This window comes from Theropithecus gelada, chromosome 20, assembly GCF_003255815.1.
Source record: "Theropithecus gelada isolate Dixy chromosome 20, Tgel_1.0, whole genome shotgun sequence".
Taxonomy (NCBI): domain Eukaryota; kingdom Metazoa; phylum Chordata; class Mammalia; order Primates; family Cercopithecidae; genus Theropithecus; species Theropithecus gelada.
In genome coordinates, this window is record NC_037688.1 from 63,272,236 (window position 1) to 63,295,659 (window position 23,424).

Genomic DNA, 23,424 nt, shown 5'->3' on the forward strand with positions numbered 1-23,424 from the left:
TGGATGTACCTCATTATACCCTCCTCCCTTTGGAATTCAGGCACAACTAACCAGCATTAACATTAAAACAGAGACCTTAAGATAATTTATTCTCTCTGAAGCCTGCTACCTGGAAGCTTCATCTGCATAATAAAAACTTTTATCTCCACAATCCCTTATCCTAACCCTCTCTTGTATTGATTCCAGGTCTTTAGATAAACTCAACCAATTGCCAATCAGAAAATCCTTCTATGACCTGGAAGCCCCTGCTTTGAGTTGTTCCACCTTTCTGGACCAAACCAATATACACCTTATGTATATTAACTGATGTCTTATGTTTCCCTAAAACATATAAAACCAAGCTGTAAACCAATCACCTTGGGCACATGTTCTCAAGATCTCCTGAGGCTGTGTCACAGGCATGTCCTTAACCATGGCAAAATTACCTCTACATTGATTGAGGCCTATCTTAGTACTGGTTTACAGTATAAAAATTTCTGTAAATCATTGAGAGGCTGGGTTTTCATTCTGAAGGCTCCCATGCATACATGTTAAATAAATTTGCAATATTTTTCTCCTGTTAGTCAATCTGGCTCATGTCGGTGATTTTATAGTGAAACTTTAGGGGTCCAAGAGCCTATGGCCCTCACAGAATGTTGGTAGTGAGGACTAAGCTCTGTTTTTTTTTTTTTTTTTTAATCTTGGCCAAATTCCTACCTAAAGGGTCTGGGGAGTCATGCCCTACAAACCATAAATTCTCACCAGATAGGTTTTATTTAACCCTTTATATCATGACTTACTTTCCAATCTGACTTTGGCATAGCATTACGAGACAAGGAAGAAAATCAAAATATTTCACCCCAGAACATATTTCTCTGCCATATCTTGAAATTGCCCAGCAAAGTCTCTTGTGGGAAAAGTCCACATTTTATAGGGAATCCCCTTTCCCCTTTGTTTTCTTTCTTTCCCTTCCATATCCAGGAGATAATCAACTAAGAGCCAGGCACCCTTTTAAGTCCAGTAAGAAACACTTTACAACCTGCTCTCTCTCTCTCTGAAGTCTGCTATCTGAGAGATTCTTCTGCACAATAAAACTTGGTCTCCACAATCCTTTATCTTAACCTGAACATTTCCTTTGATCCCAGGTCTTCAGATAAACTTAATCAATTGTCGGTGAGAAAATGTTTAAATTTACCTATAGCCTGGAAGCTTCCACTTTGAGTTGTCTTGCCCTTCTGAACCAAATCAATGTATTTTTAAAATGTATTTGATTGATGTCTCATGTATCCCTCAAATATATAAAACCAAGTTACACCCTGACCACCTTGGACACATGTTCTCAGGACTTCCTGAGGGCTGCGTCACAGGCCATGGTTGCTCACATTTAGCTCAGAATAAATCTCTAAACATATTTTACAGAGTTTCACTCTTTGTCAACAATAGTTTGGTGCCCAAACACATGGGGCCTCAGATAAGACTCAGGACCCTGAAGGAGTTGCCCAAACTCAGAGCTAAGGTACCAGCAGGGCCCATTGAAGCCTACCTGACTTTGAGCTTCTCCTCCGGTGGAACTGGTAAGTCCTCCTGAACCCCAGACCTCCCTTTGGTTGATGGTCCTTGATTTATTCTGAGTTGGTTTTCTCCTAGGAAGTTGTTGTTTCAGGATCCTTATTCTAGTTCAGAGCTGCATTCTACATGGAATTCTCTCTTGCTTTTTCTCCTAAAATTTATCTTGATTTGGTTCATCTGTGTGCATTTGCATAAGGAATTGAACTGTTGTTTTCATAGATAAATGAGAGACTGAATTTTTCAGCTCCAAAGAGAAAGGGCATTTGCTCCTCTTAGTCAGAAATGTGCCCTGGGTGACCAAGGGCCTCGTGGGAGTGTCTGGGGGGTTGACCCTCCCCAATGTGCAGCAGCCCTACAGGGAAATCCCCAACAAAAATTAATTTAAAATTGCTCATCCAGGAAATGCATATAAGGGCTGATCACCCAGGGTTTTGAGCCCTCTCAGAGGTCATAGACCTCTGGAGAGAGAAACCCAGACACCTGGGAGGGCAGGAATGACTCAGTGGTGATACACTGTGGAGTCCTGCCCACAAGCAGCACACATTGATCCATCACACAAAAACCCTAGGCTACAGCTCAGTTCCTCCTTTTAAGAAGAAAAAAAAGTGAGAAACAAATCTAAGAATAAGGAGAAAACAAGGAGAATGATCCTTTTCTGGGCACTCTGTAGGTTTTATGGCACCTCTACTTGCCAGAGTTTATATAAAATGGAAGTAATATGGTCTTTGTGCACATTTTCATTAAGGAAAAAGATTCCTAAGGTCGACCTGCAAACTATAGAGTACCTAGGTTCTATTTTCTTTTCTGCCTGCTTTAAATGTGCTGTTACTTTTCTACTGAGATAAAAACCACCGTTTGGATCTAACTGATTTTGCAAGCTGGCAAAGTTGTATTTATCCCATGGCTAAAGTACTGAAGTAATAGCTATGGGAACTTTGTGTGTGTGTGTGTGTGTGTGTGTGCATTTAAAGGCCTTTATCATAGGCTTCTATAATTTTATGTTCAACTGGCAATTGAATCCATTTTAATTTCCCTCTAGCATACCAGACTTTCTCTTTGTACCTTATGATGTAAATTTTACTATCTGATTTCACCTGAGTTGCCTTTAATATGCAAATTTAAGGCTATTTAGCTGACAACTGCCTACGGTAAGATTTTTTAAAATGGCAAAAAGAAAAAGGTCTTTATGAGGTCTATACAATGTGCTTCTACCAGCATGCCTAATACATCATATATTTATGTGTGTGTATACAATATTTTCACGACTAAAAATATATGAAGAGGCTGGGCCCAGTGGCTCCTGCCTGTAATCCCAGCACTTTGGGAGGCTGAGGTGGGCAAATTACCTGAGGTCAGGAGTTCGAGACCAGTCTGGTCAATGTGGTGAAACTCCGTCTCTACTAAAAGTACAAAAATTAGCCGGGTATGGTGGCACATGCCTGTAATCCCAGCTACTCGGGAGGCTGAGGCAGGAGAATTGCTTGAACCCGGGAGATGGGGGTTGCAGTGAGCTGAGATTGTGCCACTCCAGCCTGGCTGACTAAGCAAGATTCTGTCTCAAAAAAAAAAAAAAATCATAATAAAATAAAATAATATATACACACACACACATATATGAAGAGCTCTGATTAACTGGCTTTTAAAAAGTGCTTAAATCAGATACTAAAAAAAAAAAAGACTAGTTAAATGCTTTTTCAAGTTCACGTGACTTAAGTAAAATCTTTACTTAAATAAGATTTTATTTTAGTAAAGATTTAGCTGGCTTTAAAATTATTGGTCAAATATTAGCAATGTCTTTAGAATTGTTAGCATTTTGTTTGCACCTATTGATCAAGTCGTTTCATGTTTATTCCCGCAGAATACTATAAGATTTGCCGTGTTATAAACTATAAAACCCAGCCCAAGACAGAGTGATCTTTGATTGTATATGCTTATGAAATATTGTTGGCTTAAATGAAAACAGCCAAATACTGAGTTATTGGTATAAATATCCTTAAAAGTAACCATAAGTTTTATTACTTAAGTAAACACCTGAAATTCACAGCTATAAAAATGGTTAATAGAAAAATAACTTAAAAAATATTGGCTATCACTTTTGTGCAAATAATCCAGGTAAACTACTAAATTAATCAGGTAAATGTAATGGAATAAATGCTTGTAAACAAACTTGTCATAATTTAGGATCTAAGGTTATTATTTGATATTAAATATCTGGGTAATTTCCAATTTAAGAATTTTTAAATGTTTTTATTAAAGGTAAAATATCTTTGTCTAATTCAAACCTTATTTAAGGGTTATATATGAAACAAGGTAAACCAGGCAATAAGGGAGATATAAAGAAAGTTATAAAAATAAACAGGTATTTTTGACAAAAATATTTAAAAAGGCTTAAAGAAATTTTATATAAGAAAGAATCTTGTGTGGTAAATTTTTGTCCAAAATAAAAATGATGGGATTGTACAAGAAAGAGGGGTATTTAATATAAAACAGTCTGAACACTTGTGAATGAACTATGTAAGTCATAATAACATTAATAAAATAAATTTTTAAAGGAGTTATGTAATTCAGTTGTCTATAACTAAAAATAATCATAATAATCTTTCTGGAGATGAGTCTTTAATATTTTAAAAAACGCACTAGTACAAAACTAAGTAATTGGTTAAAACAAGATTTTATTAGAAATAGTGACTTTTTTTTTTTTTTTTTTGAGATGAGTCTCACTCTGTCACCCAGGTTGAAGTGCAGTGGCATGATCTGAGCTCACTGCAGCCTCCACCTCCTGGGTTCTAGCAATTCTGCCTCAGCCTTCTGAGTAGCTGGGGCTATAGCTGTGCACCACCACCCCTGGTTAATTTTTCTGTTTTTAGTAGAGACACAGTTTCACCATATTGGCCAGGCTGGTCTCGAACTCCTGACCTTGTGACCTGCCCACCTCGACCTCCCAAAGTGCTGGGATTACAGGTGTGAGTCACCGTGCCTGGCTGACTTATTTTTAATGCAAGAAGTTTTTCAATTTTTAATTGTTTCTTTAACATTCTTCAGATTGATATCTTAAAAGTGCCATTCTTTCTCTTTTGAAAAGGCCTTGAAGGATGGCTCTCTCTTTCACCTTTTGTTGGCTCCTGTAACTTTTACTAGTTATGTAAAGTAAGGGAGAAAAATTGTTTTTGAAAACAGGCAAATAAAGTAACTTTTGAGCATGTCTTTTATTCTGCATGCCTGTTATATCTCCATATTTGTATGTGTCATGTGGAAGTGATATTTCACTTCAAAACTACATGAAAGAGTTCTAATCAACTAACTTTAAAAATGTAAGTGCCTATCAGATTGGCAAAAGCTAGCTCAGATGCCCTTTTAATTTACATAAACTTGATAATCTGTGCTAAAAATTTAGTTTGGTAAATTTAATCTCAAAACTCTCCAGTAATTTAAAAATCTTAAAGTCATGTTTTAACCCTCGGGTTTTGCCCCCACCAACCCCCCAAACTGAAAATTCGGGTGACTAAAAAGTTAAAATACTAGAAGCACAAAATATGCATTTGTTAACATTTTATAAACACAAAGATGTCAATTCTCAAAAAAATGTAAGTTTCTTTTTGGTTAAGAAACATTTAAGAGTTGCTTTATAATGAAGGATAGTAACTCTCGTAACTGTCAAACTATAAATGTTATTTATCTCTCCTTATTTACTTTAAGGAAGCCAATATCACGGTATTCTGAAGACCATATGAATCTCTCTCATTTGACATCCCATTGGGCCTGGATCTGTTTCACTGCTAATGCTCTGCTTCCAAAATTATACAAGTTGCCTTCCTCTGGGCCCAGGAACTATCATGGAAGAGGTGGGAATGTAAGATTGTAAGGGCCAGCTTTGAGGGATACAATTAGGACAAGACCAAACCCTCCAAATCAAGAAGAGCATACCAAAAAAAATGCCTACACAGCTGGTAAAACAAGTTTAGTTGTCTTCTAAACTCTTATGTGTCACTTTTGCATACATCCCAACCACAAAACTTTTCTGCTTACTGTAAAATTTAAATATATATATATATATATACTAACAGGATAAAGTACCTTGTAACAAACCCTCCTGGGTATAATACTGCCAGTTATAAGTTGTGAAGATAAATACATCTATACATATATACCTATTTTAAATTATTTTTCAGAACAATGCTTATATTTTGAATAGCTAATTGCTATAAGTCTGTAACAGAAACCAAGCTTACAGTAACTCAACACATAAAAGTTAAAAAGAAGCCAGTCTTGTAACTTTGTCTTTTGGTTCTATTGTCGGGTTTTTTGTTTGTTTGTTTGTTTTTTTGTTTGTTTTTTCAGACAGAGTCTCTCTCTTTTCACCCAGGCTGGAGTGCAGTGGCACGATCTTGGCTCACTGCAACTTCTGCCTCCTGGGTTCAAGCAATTCTCCTGCCTCAGCCTCCTGAGTAGCTGGGATTACAGGAGCCCACCACCATGCTCAGCTAATTTTTGTACTTTTGGTAGAGAAAGGGTTTCACCATGTTGGCCAGGCTGGTCTCGAACTCCCAACCTCAGGTGATCCACACACCTTGGCCTCCCAAAGTGCTGGGATTACAGGTGTCAACCACCACGCCCAACTTTTTTTTTTAACTTAAAATAATTTTAAGAAGTAAGGAATGCCTGTCCACATCCATTCCTATCTGGCCTAGAACAATTAATTGGCTATAAGTCTTTTGACTCCTAAGGTCCTCAGCCATGGGCAGTCCTGCCAAGGAAAAAATGACAGTGCAGAATTATGACTTCTCCTGTGACAAAATCTTTTCTCTCCCAGATACCAGTATATGGTCCAATTCAAAAGTGGTGGGAAAAATAGATTCGTCTACTGTTAACGAGTCTATAACAATTTAGATACCGAGGGACAGATGTTTCTTGCATTTAATTTACACCCTCCTCAGGATGCTTTATCTATGGAAACACATTGACCAGAAAAGATACTCAATTTATTCAATTCTGAGTTAATGTTGGTCCCCAATTTCCAAATAAGATTTATCATAGGGTTCAAATAACTCTTAATAAGTAAGGTAACCACACTGTGAGTCTGATCAAAGAATATGATGATTCATGCAGTGTTTATTCTGGCTGATTGATTCGTTTACTGCTCTCTGATGCCACCTATAACCTTGGATGCCCAAATCTTCACTATCTTTATGATAGACATTTTCTTGTAAATGTTATGCCAGATACAGCAAAAGGGAAAGGCACAATTAAAGACCCGGATCACAATAGCTCAGAACATAGATCTGATCTGGGATTTTTTTAAAAAAGACTAAACCCTAAGCCTGACTCCATCTTGTCCCTTAAACTCCATGTCTTCCCCCCATTATCCAAAAAGCTAATATTTAAAACTATTACCATCAAATCAGAGGACCAAAGTACATAAAGTGGGCAGAGTCTCAGATGGAGTCATTAGTTATGCCCTGATAAGATGTGTACCGAGTTTGGACCAAGGCCATCATCTGAGGAATGTTGCAAAACTTGGCTGTCCTAAGAGCTTTGAAATACAGATGGAAACAGAATACAGCCAGACTGAAGCTTCATGAGTAAAATCAAATTATAATTCAGAGTTAGCTCTGTAAGGGCAATCATTAAACTCTGATATTTTAACTTCTATGTCTAAAACATGTTAACTCTGATTTTTTGAAGCAGCCATTTCAATTTCAGAGTCCCTAAAAGATACATAAATTCCTGTAAGTTTCAAAGAGTGTATTTTGGTGTAGCTTAAAATTAACTCTCACACATAGGAAGATGCAAAAATAAAGTTGTATTAAGATAACATCACACACCCAACAGCCTGGCAAAAATTAATAAGTCTTACAATACCAAATGTTGGCAAGAACGTGGAACAATGGAAATTCTCCTGTCCTGCTTATATAAGGAAGCATAAATTGGAAGATCGTGTGGTATTGTGTTGTATCAGTGTGACCCGCAATTCCTTTCCTTGAAAAACTCTACACAAATGCATGCATCAAACAAATCCTAGGACAGACCAGTGTGTGTGTCCTAGGATTCTATGCAGCATTAATCATCAATAGCCTCAAAGTGAAAACTACAGAAATGTCCATTAATAGTAGGACTGGTATAGGAAATTGTGGCATTTTCATAAAATAGGATGCTGCACAAAATGAAGATAAACTACAGTAATATGCAACAACAGGGACACATCTTAGAAACATAATTATTATGTAATAATGTAGCATTACATGTGTGAAGTTCAAACACATGTAAAATAAAATTTTGGTTAGGGATAGTTCCTTAGGAGGTAAATTATAAAGGCAAGTAAGGAATTAACAACATAAAAGTCAAGATAGTTGTTTCCTTTAAGGGAGATGGAAATCTCTGAGGTGCTGGCAATGTTATGTTTTTTTGACTTGGGTGAATGGTTACACAGGTATTTTCTTTTTAATAATTCATTAATCTGTAAATTTCTGTCTTATGCATTTTCTGTATAATTGCTATTTCACAATTCAAATATTTAAAAAGGAATCAATCCACAATCATGCAAGGCTCACTGAGTTTCCTTTGGATCTCTGGATCTGCTTTAATTTAACTAATTAACTTTCGATCATTATCGCCACCAACACTTAACACAAACACACATACACACTCCCCAAAGAACCAGAGGAAAAACAGACCATAATGTATCAGACTACTTAAAATCCTATGCAAAGATGTTGTTACAAGCCACTTCTACCATACCTGGTGAAATCTTGCTGCAGAATCATTCGAAATATAGATGGTGCCCCATAAAACTGGTTGATGGGGTATTTCAACAATGCCTGGAAAGGGAAGAGAGAAGAAATTTTATTTTTACAGTTAAGATTAAACTAACAGCCAATTATTAGCAGTCTAGTTCTGACCTTCCCTCTAGAAGAGCCCACTTATTCATTTCTTAATCATTTAAATACACATATATTGAGCATGGATTTCATACATGGTATGCATCAGGTACTGTTGGGGAAATACAAAAAGTGAGATAATGTTCCAACTCCTATGGTGAGTAGGTGCTAATAGGATAAAACAGGACTTGCATGATAAGGCAGAAGTTAGTAGATGTCGTAAGAAATATTTGAAGTACAAAAGTTCTGTAAGAACACAGGAGAGGGAAATACTCCTAGTTGTGTGTCCCAGGGGGCTTGATGGAAGAGGTGGTATTCAGTCAGGACATTAGCAAATAGATATGATGTCTACAGGCAGAGAAACAGGGACTATCTTGGAGATAGATGAAATAACAAGAAATAGGGTCTCGGGAGCTAAAGAAACATTTAAGTCAAGTCAAATAAATATGATTTATTTGGATCCACTGGAGAGGAGCAATAATTAAATTTAGGAAGATAAGATAAGTTGGAGTCAGGTTATTTAGACTACAAAATGTTTGGTATTCATGATTAATTAGTTGGATGTATTCTCTTTTCAAGTTTCAGATCAGCGTGGAGATACACTAAGAGAGTGAAGAACAATAAAGAGAAGAGAAAGTGGGTTTGGGTGTCTTAATTTAAATCCTCTTCCTTAATTTGTCCATAATTCTATTTCCTTATCTGTAACATGGGAATGTCCATATATTCCATGTAGAATCATGATTAAATATAATTGTCATTTGTGGACAAATCTGGCTCTACTTCCAGTCCCTCCCTTCATAGACCCAATCAGCTTTCAATCTCTAGCCTCTACCTCTTTAATAGCTCACATTTATATATGCTTTTAAAATTGTTGTCCTACTCTCACCCTTGGCCCACTGCTCCTACCCCAACAGGTGTCTTTCCATGTCTGTGAAGGTCTCAGGCCCATGCCAGCAATGTCTGTGTCAGTAACCTCACTCCAGGCACAGAGAGTTGGATTGGTGACTTGGTGACAGACAATTACCTTAGGCTGTGTTGGTAGAAGAGCTGAGGCAGGACTGGCTTGTCTGTCATGATGTAAAAGAGTCTTGGAACATGTCCTGGGTCCAGGGCCTAAACACCCTCATGGCCTTTGGAACACCAAACTCTGTGCCAAAGGGTGGAAGGCTGCCCTGCTGCACCATAATCTAAGCCCAGGGCATAAAACCCCTCGTGGCTTGGATGGAATCCAGGGCTCAGGGGATAAAACCCCTCATGCACAGATTTGTTGGTTGCTCTCCCAGGCTTGTAAACATGTTCTCCATTATCTCAGGTAGCAGAGCATCTTACATATGCATCAAAGAAAATGCTAAACTGTCACAGTTACACTTGATGCACCGCTACCTTTCTACCCCCATGTCCTCACATCCTCACCTCTTTACCACCACATCCGCATGTCCTCAACACCTGCTTCTTTGTTTGATCACCAATAAATAGTGTGGGCTTCCAAAGCTTGGCCTTCACAGCCTCCATATCAGTGTTGGCCCCCGGACCCACCTTATACACTCTTGTCTTTTCTCATTCCTTTGACTCTACCGGACTTTGTAGCCCCCACAGTCTCATGTTGGGTCTGATCACCCCAACATTTGGACCACTCAGACCTGGACTGGTTATCTGGGAAGGGGGAATGTCAGCCCTGAAATGCTGTGATTGCTATGTTTGACTATGTGCATCTAAAGTAGCAAAAGTAGTTCTACAAACAGAAAGAAGGAAGCAAACCTATAGAGAAAAGCAGAGGAGACACTGAAGCTGCCTTGATTCTTAGTATCTTTCTAGTTTCTGTTTTAGATCTTTATCAAGCTCATATTGCTCTTCTACAGAATAATGAGCTATTCTAATTCCTCCTTCCATGTATTTCTTTTTCCACTAAGCTACTTTGAAGTAGGCTTCTGTTACTGGCAGCCAAGGGAGCTCTGCTTAGTAGGTAAGAATTAGACATCATAGGTGTCCGGGGCCTTTCCCAGAACTTGGCACTAAGTAGGTGTTCACCAAATGTGGGCTCTGACTATTATCATGTAAGTCGTAATCTATGACTCCTCTTGGTGCTTTGCAGTTTTCAGTAGGGGTGTGGAACAGACAGCAGGAGACTCCTGCAATAGATTTGGCAAGAAGGACTAAGTTGACAGGGGTGGGCAGAGAGGAAATAGAAGGAATGCTTTGTTTTACTAATTTGAATATTGAATAGTATTTACTTATTTATTTTTGGTCTAAATGCCCCCTTTAAAAGTCAGAGTGGCAAGATGGATAAAAATAAAAGACCCAACTGTCTTCTGTCTTCAAGAGGCCCATCTCACATGTAATGACATCCACAGGCTCAAAGCAAAGAAATGGAGAAATACCTGCCATGCAAATGAAAAACAAAAAAGAGCAGAAGTCATTATTCTTATATCAGATAAAACAGACTTTAAGCCAGCAATGATTAGGAAGGACAAAGGAGGACATTATATAATTATAAAGGGTTCAATTCAACAAGAAGACTTAACTATCCTGAATATATGCACACCAAACATTGGAACACCTAGATTCATAAGATGAGTTCTTCTTGACCTATAAAAAGACTTTGCTAAACAAAAATAGTGGGGGACTTCAACAACACACTGAAAATGTTAGACACATGATTGAGGCAGAAAACTAACAAAGAAATTATGGACTTAAACTCAACATTTGACCAATTGGACCTAATAGACATCTACAGAATAATTTACCTAACAACCACAGAATATACATTCTTCTTGCTCCCACATGGAACATATTCTAAAATTCACTGCATGTTGAGTTATAAAGCAATTCTCAATAAATTAAAAAAATCAAAATCATACCAAGTACATTCTTAGACCACAGTGCAATAAAAACAGAAATCAATGCCAAGAAGATCATTGAAAACTATACAAAAACATGGACATTAAACAATTTTTTCCTGAATAACTCTTGGGTGAACAAGAAATCAAAAAAGTATCTGAAAGTAATGAAAATGAAAATAGAGATACCATCTACCAAAATCTTTGAGACGCACCTGAAGCAATGTTATGAGGAAAGTTTATAACACTAAATGCCTTCATTAAGAAGTTAGAGAGATCTCAAATTAAGAATCTAATATCACTTCTAGAGGAACTAGGGAAAAAAAGAACAACCAACAAACACTAAAGCTATCAGAAGAAAATAAATAATTAAAATTAAAGAACTGATTGAAATTAAGATGCAAAAGTTTATACAAAATATCAGTGAAACTGAGAGCTTGTTTTTCAAAAGAATAAACAATATTGATACATAATAGCTAGATTAACAAAGAAAAAAATGAGAAGATCAAAATAAGCCCAATCAGAAATGACATAGATGATGCTATAAATGGTCCCACAGAAATATAAAAGGTCTTCAGAGACTACTATGAACACATCGATGCACATAAATTAGAAAATCTACAGGAAATGGATAAATTCTTGGAAACACACAACCTCTCAAGATTGAATCAGAAAGAAAGTGAAAACCTGAACAGACAAATAACAAGTTCTGAAATTGAATCACTAACTACCAACCCCCCAAAACCCTGGACAAGATAGATTCACAGCTGAATTCTAACAGATATACAAAGAACTGGTACCAATCCCTCCATAACTAATCCAAAAGATTGAGGAGAAGGGGCTCCTCTCTAACTCATTCTATGAAGCCAGAATCATTGTGGGACCAAAATCTGGCAGACATACAATGACAAAAGAAAACTCCAAGTCAATATTCCTGATGAACATAAATGCAAAAATCCTCAACAAAATACTAGTAAACTGAATCCCACAGCATATCAAAAAGTTAATTCACCATGATCAAGTAGGCTTTATTCCTGGGATGCAAGGTTGGGTCAACATATGCAGATCAATAAATATGATTCACCTCATAAATAGAAGTAAAAACAAAAGCCATATGATCCTCTTAGTAGGTGCAGAAAAAGCTTTCAAAAAATCCAATATCTCTTCATGATAAAACCCCTCAATAAATGAGGCATTGAAGGAACATACCTCTACATAATAGCCATCTATGACAAGCCCACAGCCAACATCACACTGATCAGGCAAAAGCTGGAATCATTCCCCTTGAGAACTGGAAAAAGAGTAGGATACTCACTCTCACCACTCCTATTCAACATAGAATTGGAAGTCCTAGCTAAAGTAATCAGGCAAGAGAAAGAAATAAAAGAGATTCAAATAGAAAAGAAGTCAAACTATTTTTGCTGACGATATGATTATATACATAAAAAACCCTAAAAACTCTACCAAAAGGCTCCTGGAACGGATAAACCACTTCAGTAAAGTTCCAGGATATAAAATCAATGTACAAAAATTAGCATTTCCATACACCAACAATGTTCTAGCTGACAGCCAAATCAAGAATACAATCCAATTTACAACAACTACTAAAAATGAAATACCTAAGAATACATCTAACCAAGGAGGTGAAAGATGGCTACAAGGAGAACTACAAAACACTGCTGAAAGAAATCAGAGATGACACAAATAAATGGAAAAATATTCCATGCTCATATATTGGAAAAATCAATATTGTTAACATGACCATATTGCCTAAAGCAATGCACAGATTCAATGCTATCCTTATTAAAATACCAATGTCATTTTTCACAGAATTAGAAAAAAACTACTCTAAAACTCATATAGAACCAAAAAGAGCTTGAATAGTGAAAAGAACAAAGCCAGAGGCACCATGTTGCCCAACTTCAAACTATACCATAAGGCTACAGTAACCAAAGCAGCATTACTGGTACAAAAACAGACACATAGACCAATGGAACACAATAGAGAACTCACAGCTCTTAGTCATGTGGTCTTCAGCAAAGTGAACAAAAATAAGCAATGGAGAAAGGACTTCCTATTCAATAAATGGTGCTGGGAAAACTGGCTAGCCGTATGTAGCAGAATAAACCTCGGCTCCTACCTTTCACCGTATACAAAAATCAACTCAAGATGGAGTAAGGATTTAAATATAAAACCTTACACTGTAAATATCCTAGAAGAAAATCTAGGAAATACTCTTCTGGGTATTAGCTTTGGCAAAGAATTTATGGCTAAGTCCCCAGAAGCAATTGCACCAAAATCAAAACTTAACAAGTGGGACCCAATTAAACTAAAGAGCTTCAGCACAACAAAAGAAACTATCAGGAGAGTAAATAGCTTACAGAGTGGGAGAAAATATTTTCAAACTATGCATCTGACAATATCCAGAATCAAATATCCAGATTCTACAAAGAATTTAAGTTCTTTGTAGATTCCAATATGTAATGTCTAATTAGAATTAATATCTAGTATCTTCAAGAACATAAATCAACAAGTAAAACCCAAATAATCCAATTTAAAAAATGGGCAAAGGACATAAACAGACACTTCTCAAAAGAAGACATGCAAGCATCCAACAAACATATGAAGAAATGCTCAACATCATTAATCAGATAAATGCAAATTAAAACCATAGTGAGATACTATCTCACACCTATCAGAATGGTGATTATTAAAAGGTGAAAAATAAATGCTGGTGAGGCTTTGGAGAAAATGGAATGCTTATATACTGTTGATAGAAATGCAAATTAGTTTAGGCACTGTGGAAAGTAATTTGAAAATTCCTCAACAAACTTAGAACTACCATTTGACCCAGCAATCCCATTACTGGGTATATATCCAAAGGAAAATAAATGGTTCTCCCAAAAAGACACATAGGCTCATATGTTATTGGCAGTGGTATTCACAATAGCAAAGACATCGAACTGACCTAGGTGCCCATCAATGGTGGATTGGTATAAAGAAAATGTGCTACATATGCACCATGGAATACTATGCAGCCGTAAAGAAGAATGAAATCATGTCCTTGGTAGCAACATGGATGAAGCTGGAGGCTGTTATCCTAAGTAAATTTATGCAGGAGTAAAAAACCAAACATCACTTTTCCTCACTTATAAGTGGGAGCTAAACGTTGAGTACACACGGACATAAAGTTGGAAACAACAGATGCTGGAGATAACAATAGGTACTATGAGAAGGGAGGGAGAGGGAGGGGGTCATGGGCTGAAAAACTTATTGGGTACTATATGCACTACCTGGGTCATGAGAATATTCTTACTCCAAACCTCAGAATCATGCAATATACTAATGTAATGGATCTGCACATGCACCCTCTGAATCAAAAATTTAAAAAACTTTTTGTCTTAGTCTTCAATAAGATGGACTAATACAATATATAAATTAAAAATTATTATGAATAATTCATAAAAATAGTAAGCGGGAAATAGTAATGCAAATGCTTTTTTGGTAAATTTGTAGCATTTTAAACTTTAAACACTTACTAAGGCTTAAAATACATAAAGACCTTTTGGGACACTCTCTATAGCAGCAGGAGAATTAGGCATGAGGGTGGGAAGGGAGGTCAGTCTTGTTTGTGGTGCTTTAAGTCTCAGATGCAGAATGTGGTACAGAAAATAATGATGGTGACACAGGAGGAGGCATTGATATAGAGGCAGGGAATGAGATATGGGAAGTGCAGTTTGACGTTCTGGAGGAATGATCAGATGGGCTTTACCAACTAGCAGGTTGGAAATGTTTTGCTAGCCTGAAAAAATCAGCTTGAACCGGGGAGACTAGACCCTAGGTACAGTCCTGACAGCCACCTGCATTGATGTGCTTGCTGAGGAAAACGGAAGTGAAGGAAATTGCTTAGAAAGAAAAGGAACAGTTAGGGCAGACCATTGGAGGACTGCAGTATTCAGGAGCAGGCTAGGTGAAGCAGAGGTGGCTGCAGCAAATGGAGAATGTTCTTTGGTGAAGTTTAGTATTATGCTGGAAAAGGTGGGTTGACCCAGTGTATAACAGGTTTAAAGGGAGGAATTTTAGGATAAGTACACTGAGTATGTTTATGGACTGAGGGTGTAAAACTAGCGAAAAGTGAGAGACTGAAAATACAGGAGAAAATGCGTAGTAGATTAAAGATTAATAAAGAAATACTGTTTCTCCAAGGCCAGGAGATAGAACTCTGCGGTGGTTGTGCAGAACGGGTGGATTTTGAGAGGTGGAGGGCAAGGTCTGCCTCTGAGAGGGAAAGCAAGGATGTGAGTGGAGACATAAAGAAAATTTTGGGGTGAAGGGGCATATAGAGAAGGAGTTCATGCAGGTGACTTAAATTGTCATCATGATGTACTCATCTTAAAAACAGCAGCAGCAGCTCCCACTGATAGAGTGTTTTCTATGTGCTGATGTCAGGGTTAAGTACTTTACACATATTGCCTCTATCATCTCATTAATATTACCTAAGATTTTATGAGGTAGTAATCATTTTTTTGTTATTTAATTTATTTAATTTTTTTAAAATTATACTTCAAGTTCTAGGGTACATGTGCACAACGTGCAGGTTTGTTACATATGTATATGTGCCATGTTGGTGTGCTGCACCCATTAACTGGTCATTTACATTAGGTATATCTCCTAATGCTATCCCTCCCCGCTCCCCCCACCCCATGACAGGCCCCAGTGTGTGACGTTCCCCTTCCTGTGTCCAAGTGTTCTCACTGTTCAATTCCCACCTATGAGTGAGAACATGTGGTGTTTGGTTTTCTGTCCTTGAGATAGTTTGCTCAGAATGATGGTTTCCAGCTTCATCCATGTCCCTACAAAGGACATGAACTCATCCTTTTTTATGGCTGCATAGTATTCTATGGTGTATATGTGCCACATTTCTTAATCCAGTCTATCATTGATGGACATTTGGGTTGGTTCCAAGTCTGTGCTATTGTGAATAGTGCCGCAATAAACATATGTGTGCATGTGTCTTTATAGCGGCATGATTTATAATCCTTTGGGTATATACCCAGTAATGAGATGGCTGGGTCAAATGGTATTTCTAGTTCTAGATCCTTGAGGAATCACCACGATATTAACAGACACTTCTCAAAAGAAGACATGTATGCAGTCAACAGACACATGAAGAAATGCTCATCGTCACTGACCATCAGAGAAATGCAAATCAAAACCACAATGAGATACCATCTCACACCAGTTAGAATGGCGATCATTGAAAAGTCGGGAAACAACAGGTGCTGGAGAGGATGTGGAGCAATAGCAACATTTTTACACTGTTGGTGGGACTGTAAACTAGTTCCACCAATGAGGTAGTAATTATTAAAAGTCCTATTTTGCAGATAAGGAAACTGATGCTCAGAGTGGTATGTAACCTGCTAGTTAATTTCAAAGGTGGGATAAGAAGCTAGATCTGTCATATTCCAAGGGCTGTTTTTAAACATTTCATCATATTGAGTAAGAACACACACACACACACGCACACACGCACACACACACACACACACACACACCAGCTGCTTGTCCCTGGCAGCATCAGGGTCCAGGATCTGGGAGACTTGGACTTGTGCTTGCTTTAATTTTTCAGAATGCACATCCTGGGTCCCAAGTCCACAAAGGCTGATCTACAGGTCTGGTGGATGGCCCGGTAATATGCATTTTCTTCAAGGTCACGATTTGATGTCACTCGGGTATAGTGACTCAGATTCAGTGCTTCACACTTTGAGAAGCCCAGGCACAGGATCATCTTAGGCTCATAGGCTTCTTTGCTTAATAAAATATTATTATTTTTTTTAGCAAGGTCCAGCTTTTGGCCTGGAAACATGGATTTTTTCTGGAATTTTGCTGATAGTGGAAGTTGAGTCTTCTTACCTGTATGATGACCTTGGTGTCAAACTGTGGCAGATGGTGGATAAAGACTGTACACCCCGCTGTCCATGGCTCCACCATGGTCCCCATGGTAGCCAGAATCCATCCTGAGTCTGACAGGCACCAGGAGACATCAGATGTCTTCAGGCTCCGTATTTTCCTGCTAACTCCAAAATGCAGTGGCTTCAGCTGTGTGATCATGGCCGATGTGATGAAGGGCGTTCCGCACTCTGGTTTTTAGCTATGAACCCACCCCTCTCACTCTCAGTTCATGTGATTTGTGTGGGGCTCCATACCACCCTCAGGCCAGGTCTCAAAGGTGTACTGCCAAATATTTCCTGATTACGTACAACTGAAACTGGTTCAATCATACTACCTCTCTTGAACTGATTCTCCTCCAGTGTTCTCTGTATCCAGACATGTCATCCCTGTCCATGGAGTTGTCCAAGCCCCAAACTTTGGCATCGTCCTTGACCTCCTCCCATCTCCCATGTTTAGCCAGCAGATCTGGTTCACTCTACTTCCTGAAATCTCAACTGTGTTAATTTCCATCATATCTCTGGCACCTGGTCCATGCCCTACTAGCTTGCACCTGGATTAGACTAGGAGCCTTTAACTGCTTTTCCTTAACTCTATTCTAACTTTCTCCAATCTATCCTCCATCCTGTAGCCATGGTGATCTTATCAAAATACAGATTTGATCAGATCTCCTCCTCCCTAAAAAACCTTCAGTATCTTCCCACTATTTTCCTAATAAAGTCCAAAACCTACTACAAGGTCTGCAAGCCCTGTCAGGTTTGTCATGTGTGTGGCTTGTGGAATGTGTGCTGTCTCTACCCACATTTCCTCACACCTCCTATGAAGATGCTCTGATAGAACCTAAATGTGCCTCCTTTGTTGCTCTGAGGCTTCTGTCAGCAAACATTTAGGACCCCCAGCCTTCACCTCTCAGACCCTGAGAGGTCTGAACCAAAGAGAGTGAAAGGGAAAAGGAGGATGGAGTCACTTCTACTTACAGCTCCTTTTCCAAGACACACACACACACACACACACACACTTATCCCACATCTGGGATCCAGCCTCTATGTCGGTGCCCTCTTTCCTACCTTGCAGGGAAGGAGGGTTGTAAGGCCAACCCATGAGAGTGTTTTGCCATCTTGGGGAAGCCTGTGGTCCCACTGGTGAAGAAGATGACCATTGGGTCCATGGTCTTTGACTTAATACAGGTGTGTTCTGGAGATGCTGATCTGCAAAGGGGTTCAAGACAAAAGGAAAAAAAGTCATTATTGCTGTATCTTCATCTTCTGGGGAAGCAAAAGAAACATAAGGCATGGACGGGAAACTGGGAGTTTGCAACACTAGAGGAAAACTGGCTCTCGCGGTGTTAGGCATCACAGGGACTTGATGGGTGATTTGGACATGCGGACCAGCATTTTTTAATTTGAAAAATTGGTAAAATACAACGAATCTTTAAGTAATTTAATGAACATTTAAATAGCACTTGCTATGTTCCAGGCAATGCTCTCAGTGATTTACAAATATGAATCATTCAGTACTCAGAGCAACCCTAGGAGGTGAGTACTACTCTAATCATGTCCATTTTGCGGGTAAGGAAACTGAGACTTAGAGAGGTTAGGTAATTTGCTTGGTAATATACAGCTAGCAAGTGGCAGAGCCAGGATTCAAACTCAGTCTGCACCCTAGTCTGTGCCCTTAACCAGACTGCTAAGCTTGTTTTTTAAAATTAAACTCTGTGACCTTGGTGATGAGGGGTGGGGAAGAGAAAGAGAGAAAGGGTGAGAGTAAAAAAATTATATTTAGCCGGGCATGGTGGTGGGCGCTTATAGTCCCAGCTACTCGGGAGGCTGAGGCAGGAGAATGGCGTTAACCCGGGAGGCGGTGGAGCTTGCAGTGAGCAAAGATTGCGCCACTGCACTCCAGCCTGGGCGACAGAGTGAGACTCCGTCTCAAAAAAAAAAAAAAAAAAGTTATATAGTAAATTCTTGTCCTGAAATAAATTAACTTGTTATTTTTTTTAAAAAAATGTTCATAATAAGTCAGAAAGTTGAGACATGTCAAAAAAAACTGTCTGTGAAAGTCATAAAAGAAAAAAATGTTATAAAAAAACTTCATGCCAAAAATATCATGTAATTTATATGTAATTTAAAAGTAATAAGGCCTCCTGAGTACTATTGAAGAAACAGTTTATGTGCAAGGTGTATAAGAAAAGTAAAATGTACCTTTGGTAAAAAGATTGTAAGGAGGCATAAGAATGTAGATTTTTACCTACATTAAGAGGTTAAAAATCATTGTTTTTAAAGTTTTAGCAGGTTTTAAAATGTTAATTGTAAAGAAAATTCTGTGTGTCAAAAATTATAAAACATTAAAAAGATTCTATAAAATCTTACCTTATGATCAAACATGAAAAATTGGATAAATATGTTTACAAGGTTTTATTAAAATTAATAACACACTAATATAAAGGTAAAATTTAGCTTAGCTGGTATAAAAATCATACAAACAGCATTATTAAATATAAAATGGTGTTTAGCTTTTTTTTCGGTCTAAAAACTAATAAAAATAGGTGCTAAAGAAAACGTTCATTTTACTAGAAGATCATAGAAGTTAAAGACTTAAAACAAACTTTGGCAATTAAGACAGCATACCAAGATGCAAATGCCTGGTTGAAATGGATCAAATATTCCATCTGCACGTTAAACGAAAGTAATTGTTATGCTTGTGCACATGGCAGGCCAGAGGCCCTAATTGTCCCCCTTCCACTAAGGTGGTTCTCCAGTCAACCAGGGGTGGGCTGCATGGTAGCTCTTTTCCAGGATTCTGCAGCCTGGAGTAATAAGTTGTGTCAAGCTCTTTCTGCTATATCCGGAAGTCCGGCACCCTGCGGGTCAGCCCCCAAGGGCCATCCAGCTTCCGTCTCCCAACACTAAGTTCACTTCATGTCTCTCACGGCAAGGAGGAAACTTAGTATTCCTTGGAGACCTGAAGAGATGCAGTGAGCTTAAGAATTTTCAAGAGCTTGTCAATCAGTCAGCCCTTGTTCATCCCTGAGCGGATGTGTGGTGGTATCATGGTGGACCTTTACTGGACACTCTGCCGAATAACTGGAGTGGCACTTGCACTTTAGTCCATTTGGCTATGCCTTTTCACCCTGGCATTTTGTCAATCAGAAATAATAATAATAATAATAATAATAAGACATCGTAAAGTGAGAGAAGCCCCTTATAGGTCTTTCAACTCTGACATCTATTTAGATGCAATTGGAGAAATACCAGATCAATTTTACCTTGAAATTAACCACAAGAAATACCAGATCAATCTAAAGCTTGAGATCAAATAGTTACAGAATTTAAATCAATATTTTGGTAAATGACAGTCAATAAAAATATATATTAAATAAACTACATCTATTACAACCAACAGCAATGAGCTTCTCATAAGTTAAAAAGAAAAACTCACATCAGTCCCAGCCCTGAGGCTACCCGACCTGATAAAACTCTTTACACTCTATGTGTCAAAAAAAAAAAATGGCAGTTGGAGTTTTAACCCAGACTGTAGGGCCCTGGCCAAGGCCAGTGGCCCATCTCAAAACAACTAAATGGGGTTTCCAAAGCCTGGCCCCATGTCCAAGGGCCCCGACAGCAATGGCCCTGTTAGCACAAGAAGCAGATAAGCTAACTCTTAGGCAAAACCTAAATATAAAGGCCGCCCATGCTGTGGTGATTTTAATAAATACCAAAGGACACCATTAGCTAATCAATGCTAGACTAACTAGATACCAAAGCTTGCTCTGTAAAAAATCCCCGCATAACCATTAAAGTTTGCAACACCCTAAACCTGCCACCTTGCTCCTGGTATCAAAGATTCCAGTTAAACATAACTGGGTAAAAGCATTGGACTCAGTTTATTCTAGTGGGCCTAACCTCTGAGACCATCCTTAAACATCTGTAGACTGGGAGCTGTACGTGGATGGGAACAGCTTCGCTAATCCCTGCAAAGTGACTCTGAAAAAGACGACAAGCCCTGCTCCAGTCACACCTGGAAGCTGACTGGTCCACGCATGGCCGAAGCATGAGGAAACTCATCGTGGGACTCATTTTCCTTAAAATTTGGACTTGTACAGTAAGGACTTCAACTGGCCTTCCTCAGACTGAGGGCTGTTCCCAGTATATACGTCAAGTTACTGAGGTAGGACAAAAGATTGCTACAGTCCTATTATTTTATAGTTGTTATAAGTGTCCCAGGACTCTAAAAGAAACTTGTTTGTATAATACTATTCTATCCAAAGTATGTAACCTAGGAAATAACCAACCTGATGTGTGTTATGACCCATTTTAAGCCTCCCATGATCACAGTTTTTAAAATAAAATTAAGTTCTGGTCCTTTTCTAAGTGACACAAGTAAAGTAATAGCTAGAACAGAAGAAAGAGGGGTCCCCTAAAATGTAACCTTAAAATTTGACACCTGTGCCACTATTAATAGTAAGCAGCATGGGATGGGATGCGGTTCTCTAGGTTGAAAAACAAAAGTTACACAGCAGAAAGTAAGTATATCTGTCAAGAATCGTATTTATATGAAATGTGTCAATACTGGTCTTGTGTCACTTGGGCTACTTAAAAAAAAATTAAATAAAAAAAAGATCCTGTTTAGCTCCAAGAAGAAAAAGTCAGCCCCTCCTGCATGAGTGGGAGCTGCAACCCTTTCAAATTAGCAATCACAAAACCCTCAGAATAATAATAATAAAAAAAACCCAACGTAGCATAAGGCATTGATTTAAAAAGATTAGATCCTAGCGTAAGCATCCTGATAAAAAGAGAGGTTCAAAGACACTCTCCAGACTGAGTATTTCAGACTTTCTATGATAAACTAAATGTGCCAGTACCAGAGACTCCAGGAAAAAACAGAAATTTGTTTTTGCAATTAGCGGAGCATGTAGCCCATCTCTAAATGTTACTTCATGTTATGTTTATTAAAACACTGTAATATGAGATCAATGGCCATAAGAAGCCTGAGAATTAGTGCCTACAGACCCAGTTCCTGATGAATTCCTGGCCCAAAAGAATTATCCTGATCATCTCTAGGTTCTAAAAGTCTCAATTGTTAGACAGTATTGCATAGCTAGAAAAGAAAAAGGATTCACTCATCCTGTAGGGTGGCTTAGTTGTCTTAGGCAAAAGCTGTATAATAGTACCGCAAAAACAGTCCCACCCAGAATTCCACCAGGACTAGTTTGCCCCCACCGGGTTATACTGGATATGTAGACATAGAGCCTATGCTAAGCTGCCTGACCAGTAGACAGGTGGTTGTATTATTGGCACTATTAAACCATCTTTCTTCTTACTGCCCGTAAAAACAAGTGAACTTCCGGGCTTCCCTGTCTATGCTTCCCGTGGAAAATGAAGCATAGCCATAGGTAATTAAAAAAATGATAAATGACCTCCTAAAAAATTATATAATACTATAGGCCTGCCACTTAGACACAAGACAGCTCATGAGAATACTGGACCCCCATTTATATGCTCAACTGAATCATACAGTTGCAACTGTTTTAAAAATCACCACTAATAAAATCGGTCATGCCTTGACTATTCTGGCCTGGCAAGAAACTCAGATAAGAAATGCTATCTATCAAAATACATTGTCTCTCAACTACATGCTAGCAGCAGAAAGAGAGGTCTATAAGAAATTTAACCTTACTAATTACTGTCTACACATAAATAATCAAAGGCAAGTAGTTAAAGACATAGTCACATGTGCCCGTACAAGAGTAGCACAAATTTGACCCTGAAGCCATGTTTAAAAATTAGTTCCTAGCACTAGGAGGATTTAAAACTCTTATAATAAAAGTTACAATTGTAATAAAAACCTATTTACTGCTCCCTTGTTTGCTACCTGTACTTCTTCAAATGATAAAAATCTTCATCACTACCTTAGTTCACCAAAATGCTTCAGCACAAGTGTACTATATGAATCACTATCAGTCTATTGCACAAAAAGACATAAATAGCAAAAATAAGAGTGAGAACTCCCACTAATAAAAAGTGAGAGTCTCAAACGGGGGGAATGAGGAAAGAGAGAGACCCTCTCATATTGTTTTATATTGTTTTATACTCAGTATCTGTTTTAAGAAAAAACAATGAAGTAAAACTAAAGACAGGCAGCCCAGCGCCAGGCCCGGAACCAGGCCCAGGTCTGCCTGGCCTAAACCTAGTAGTTAAAAATCAACTCATGACTTA

General features: G+C 38.2%; 1 protein-coding gene across 3 annotated transcripts in view; it reads right to left on the bottom strand.

The window, feature by feature from the left end:
- Positions 1 to 23,424, bottom strand: part of ACSM1 (acyl-CoA synthetase medium chain family member 1) — a 59,121-nt gene that overhangs the window by 25,059 nt on the left and 10,638 nt on the right. For all 3 annotated transcript variants that reach the window (XM_025371503.1, XM_025371502.1, XM_025371504.1), the window contains 3 exons: positions 18,277 to 18,417; positions 17,174 to 17,333; positions 8,284 to 8,363 (listed from right to left, as the gene is read on the bottom strand). In XM_025371503.1, coding sequence (XP_025227288.1) covers positions 8,284 to 8,363; positions 17,174 to 17,333; positions 18,277 to 18,417 — 381 coding nt within the window. The remainder of the gene's footprint in view (positions 1 to 8,283; positions 8,364 to 17,173; positions 17,334 to 18,276; positions 18,418 to 23,424) is intronic.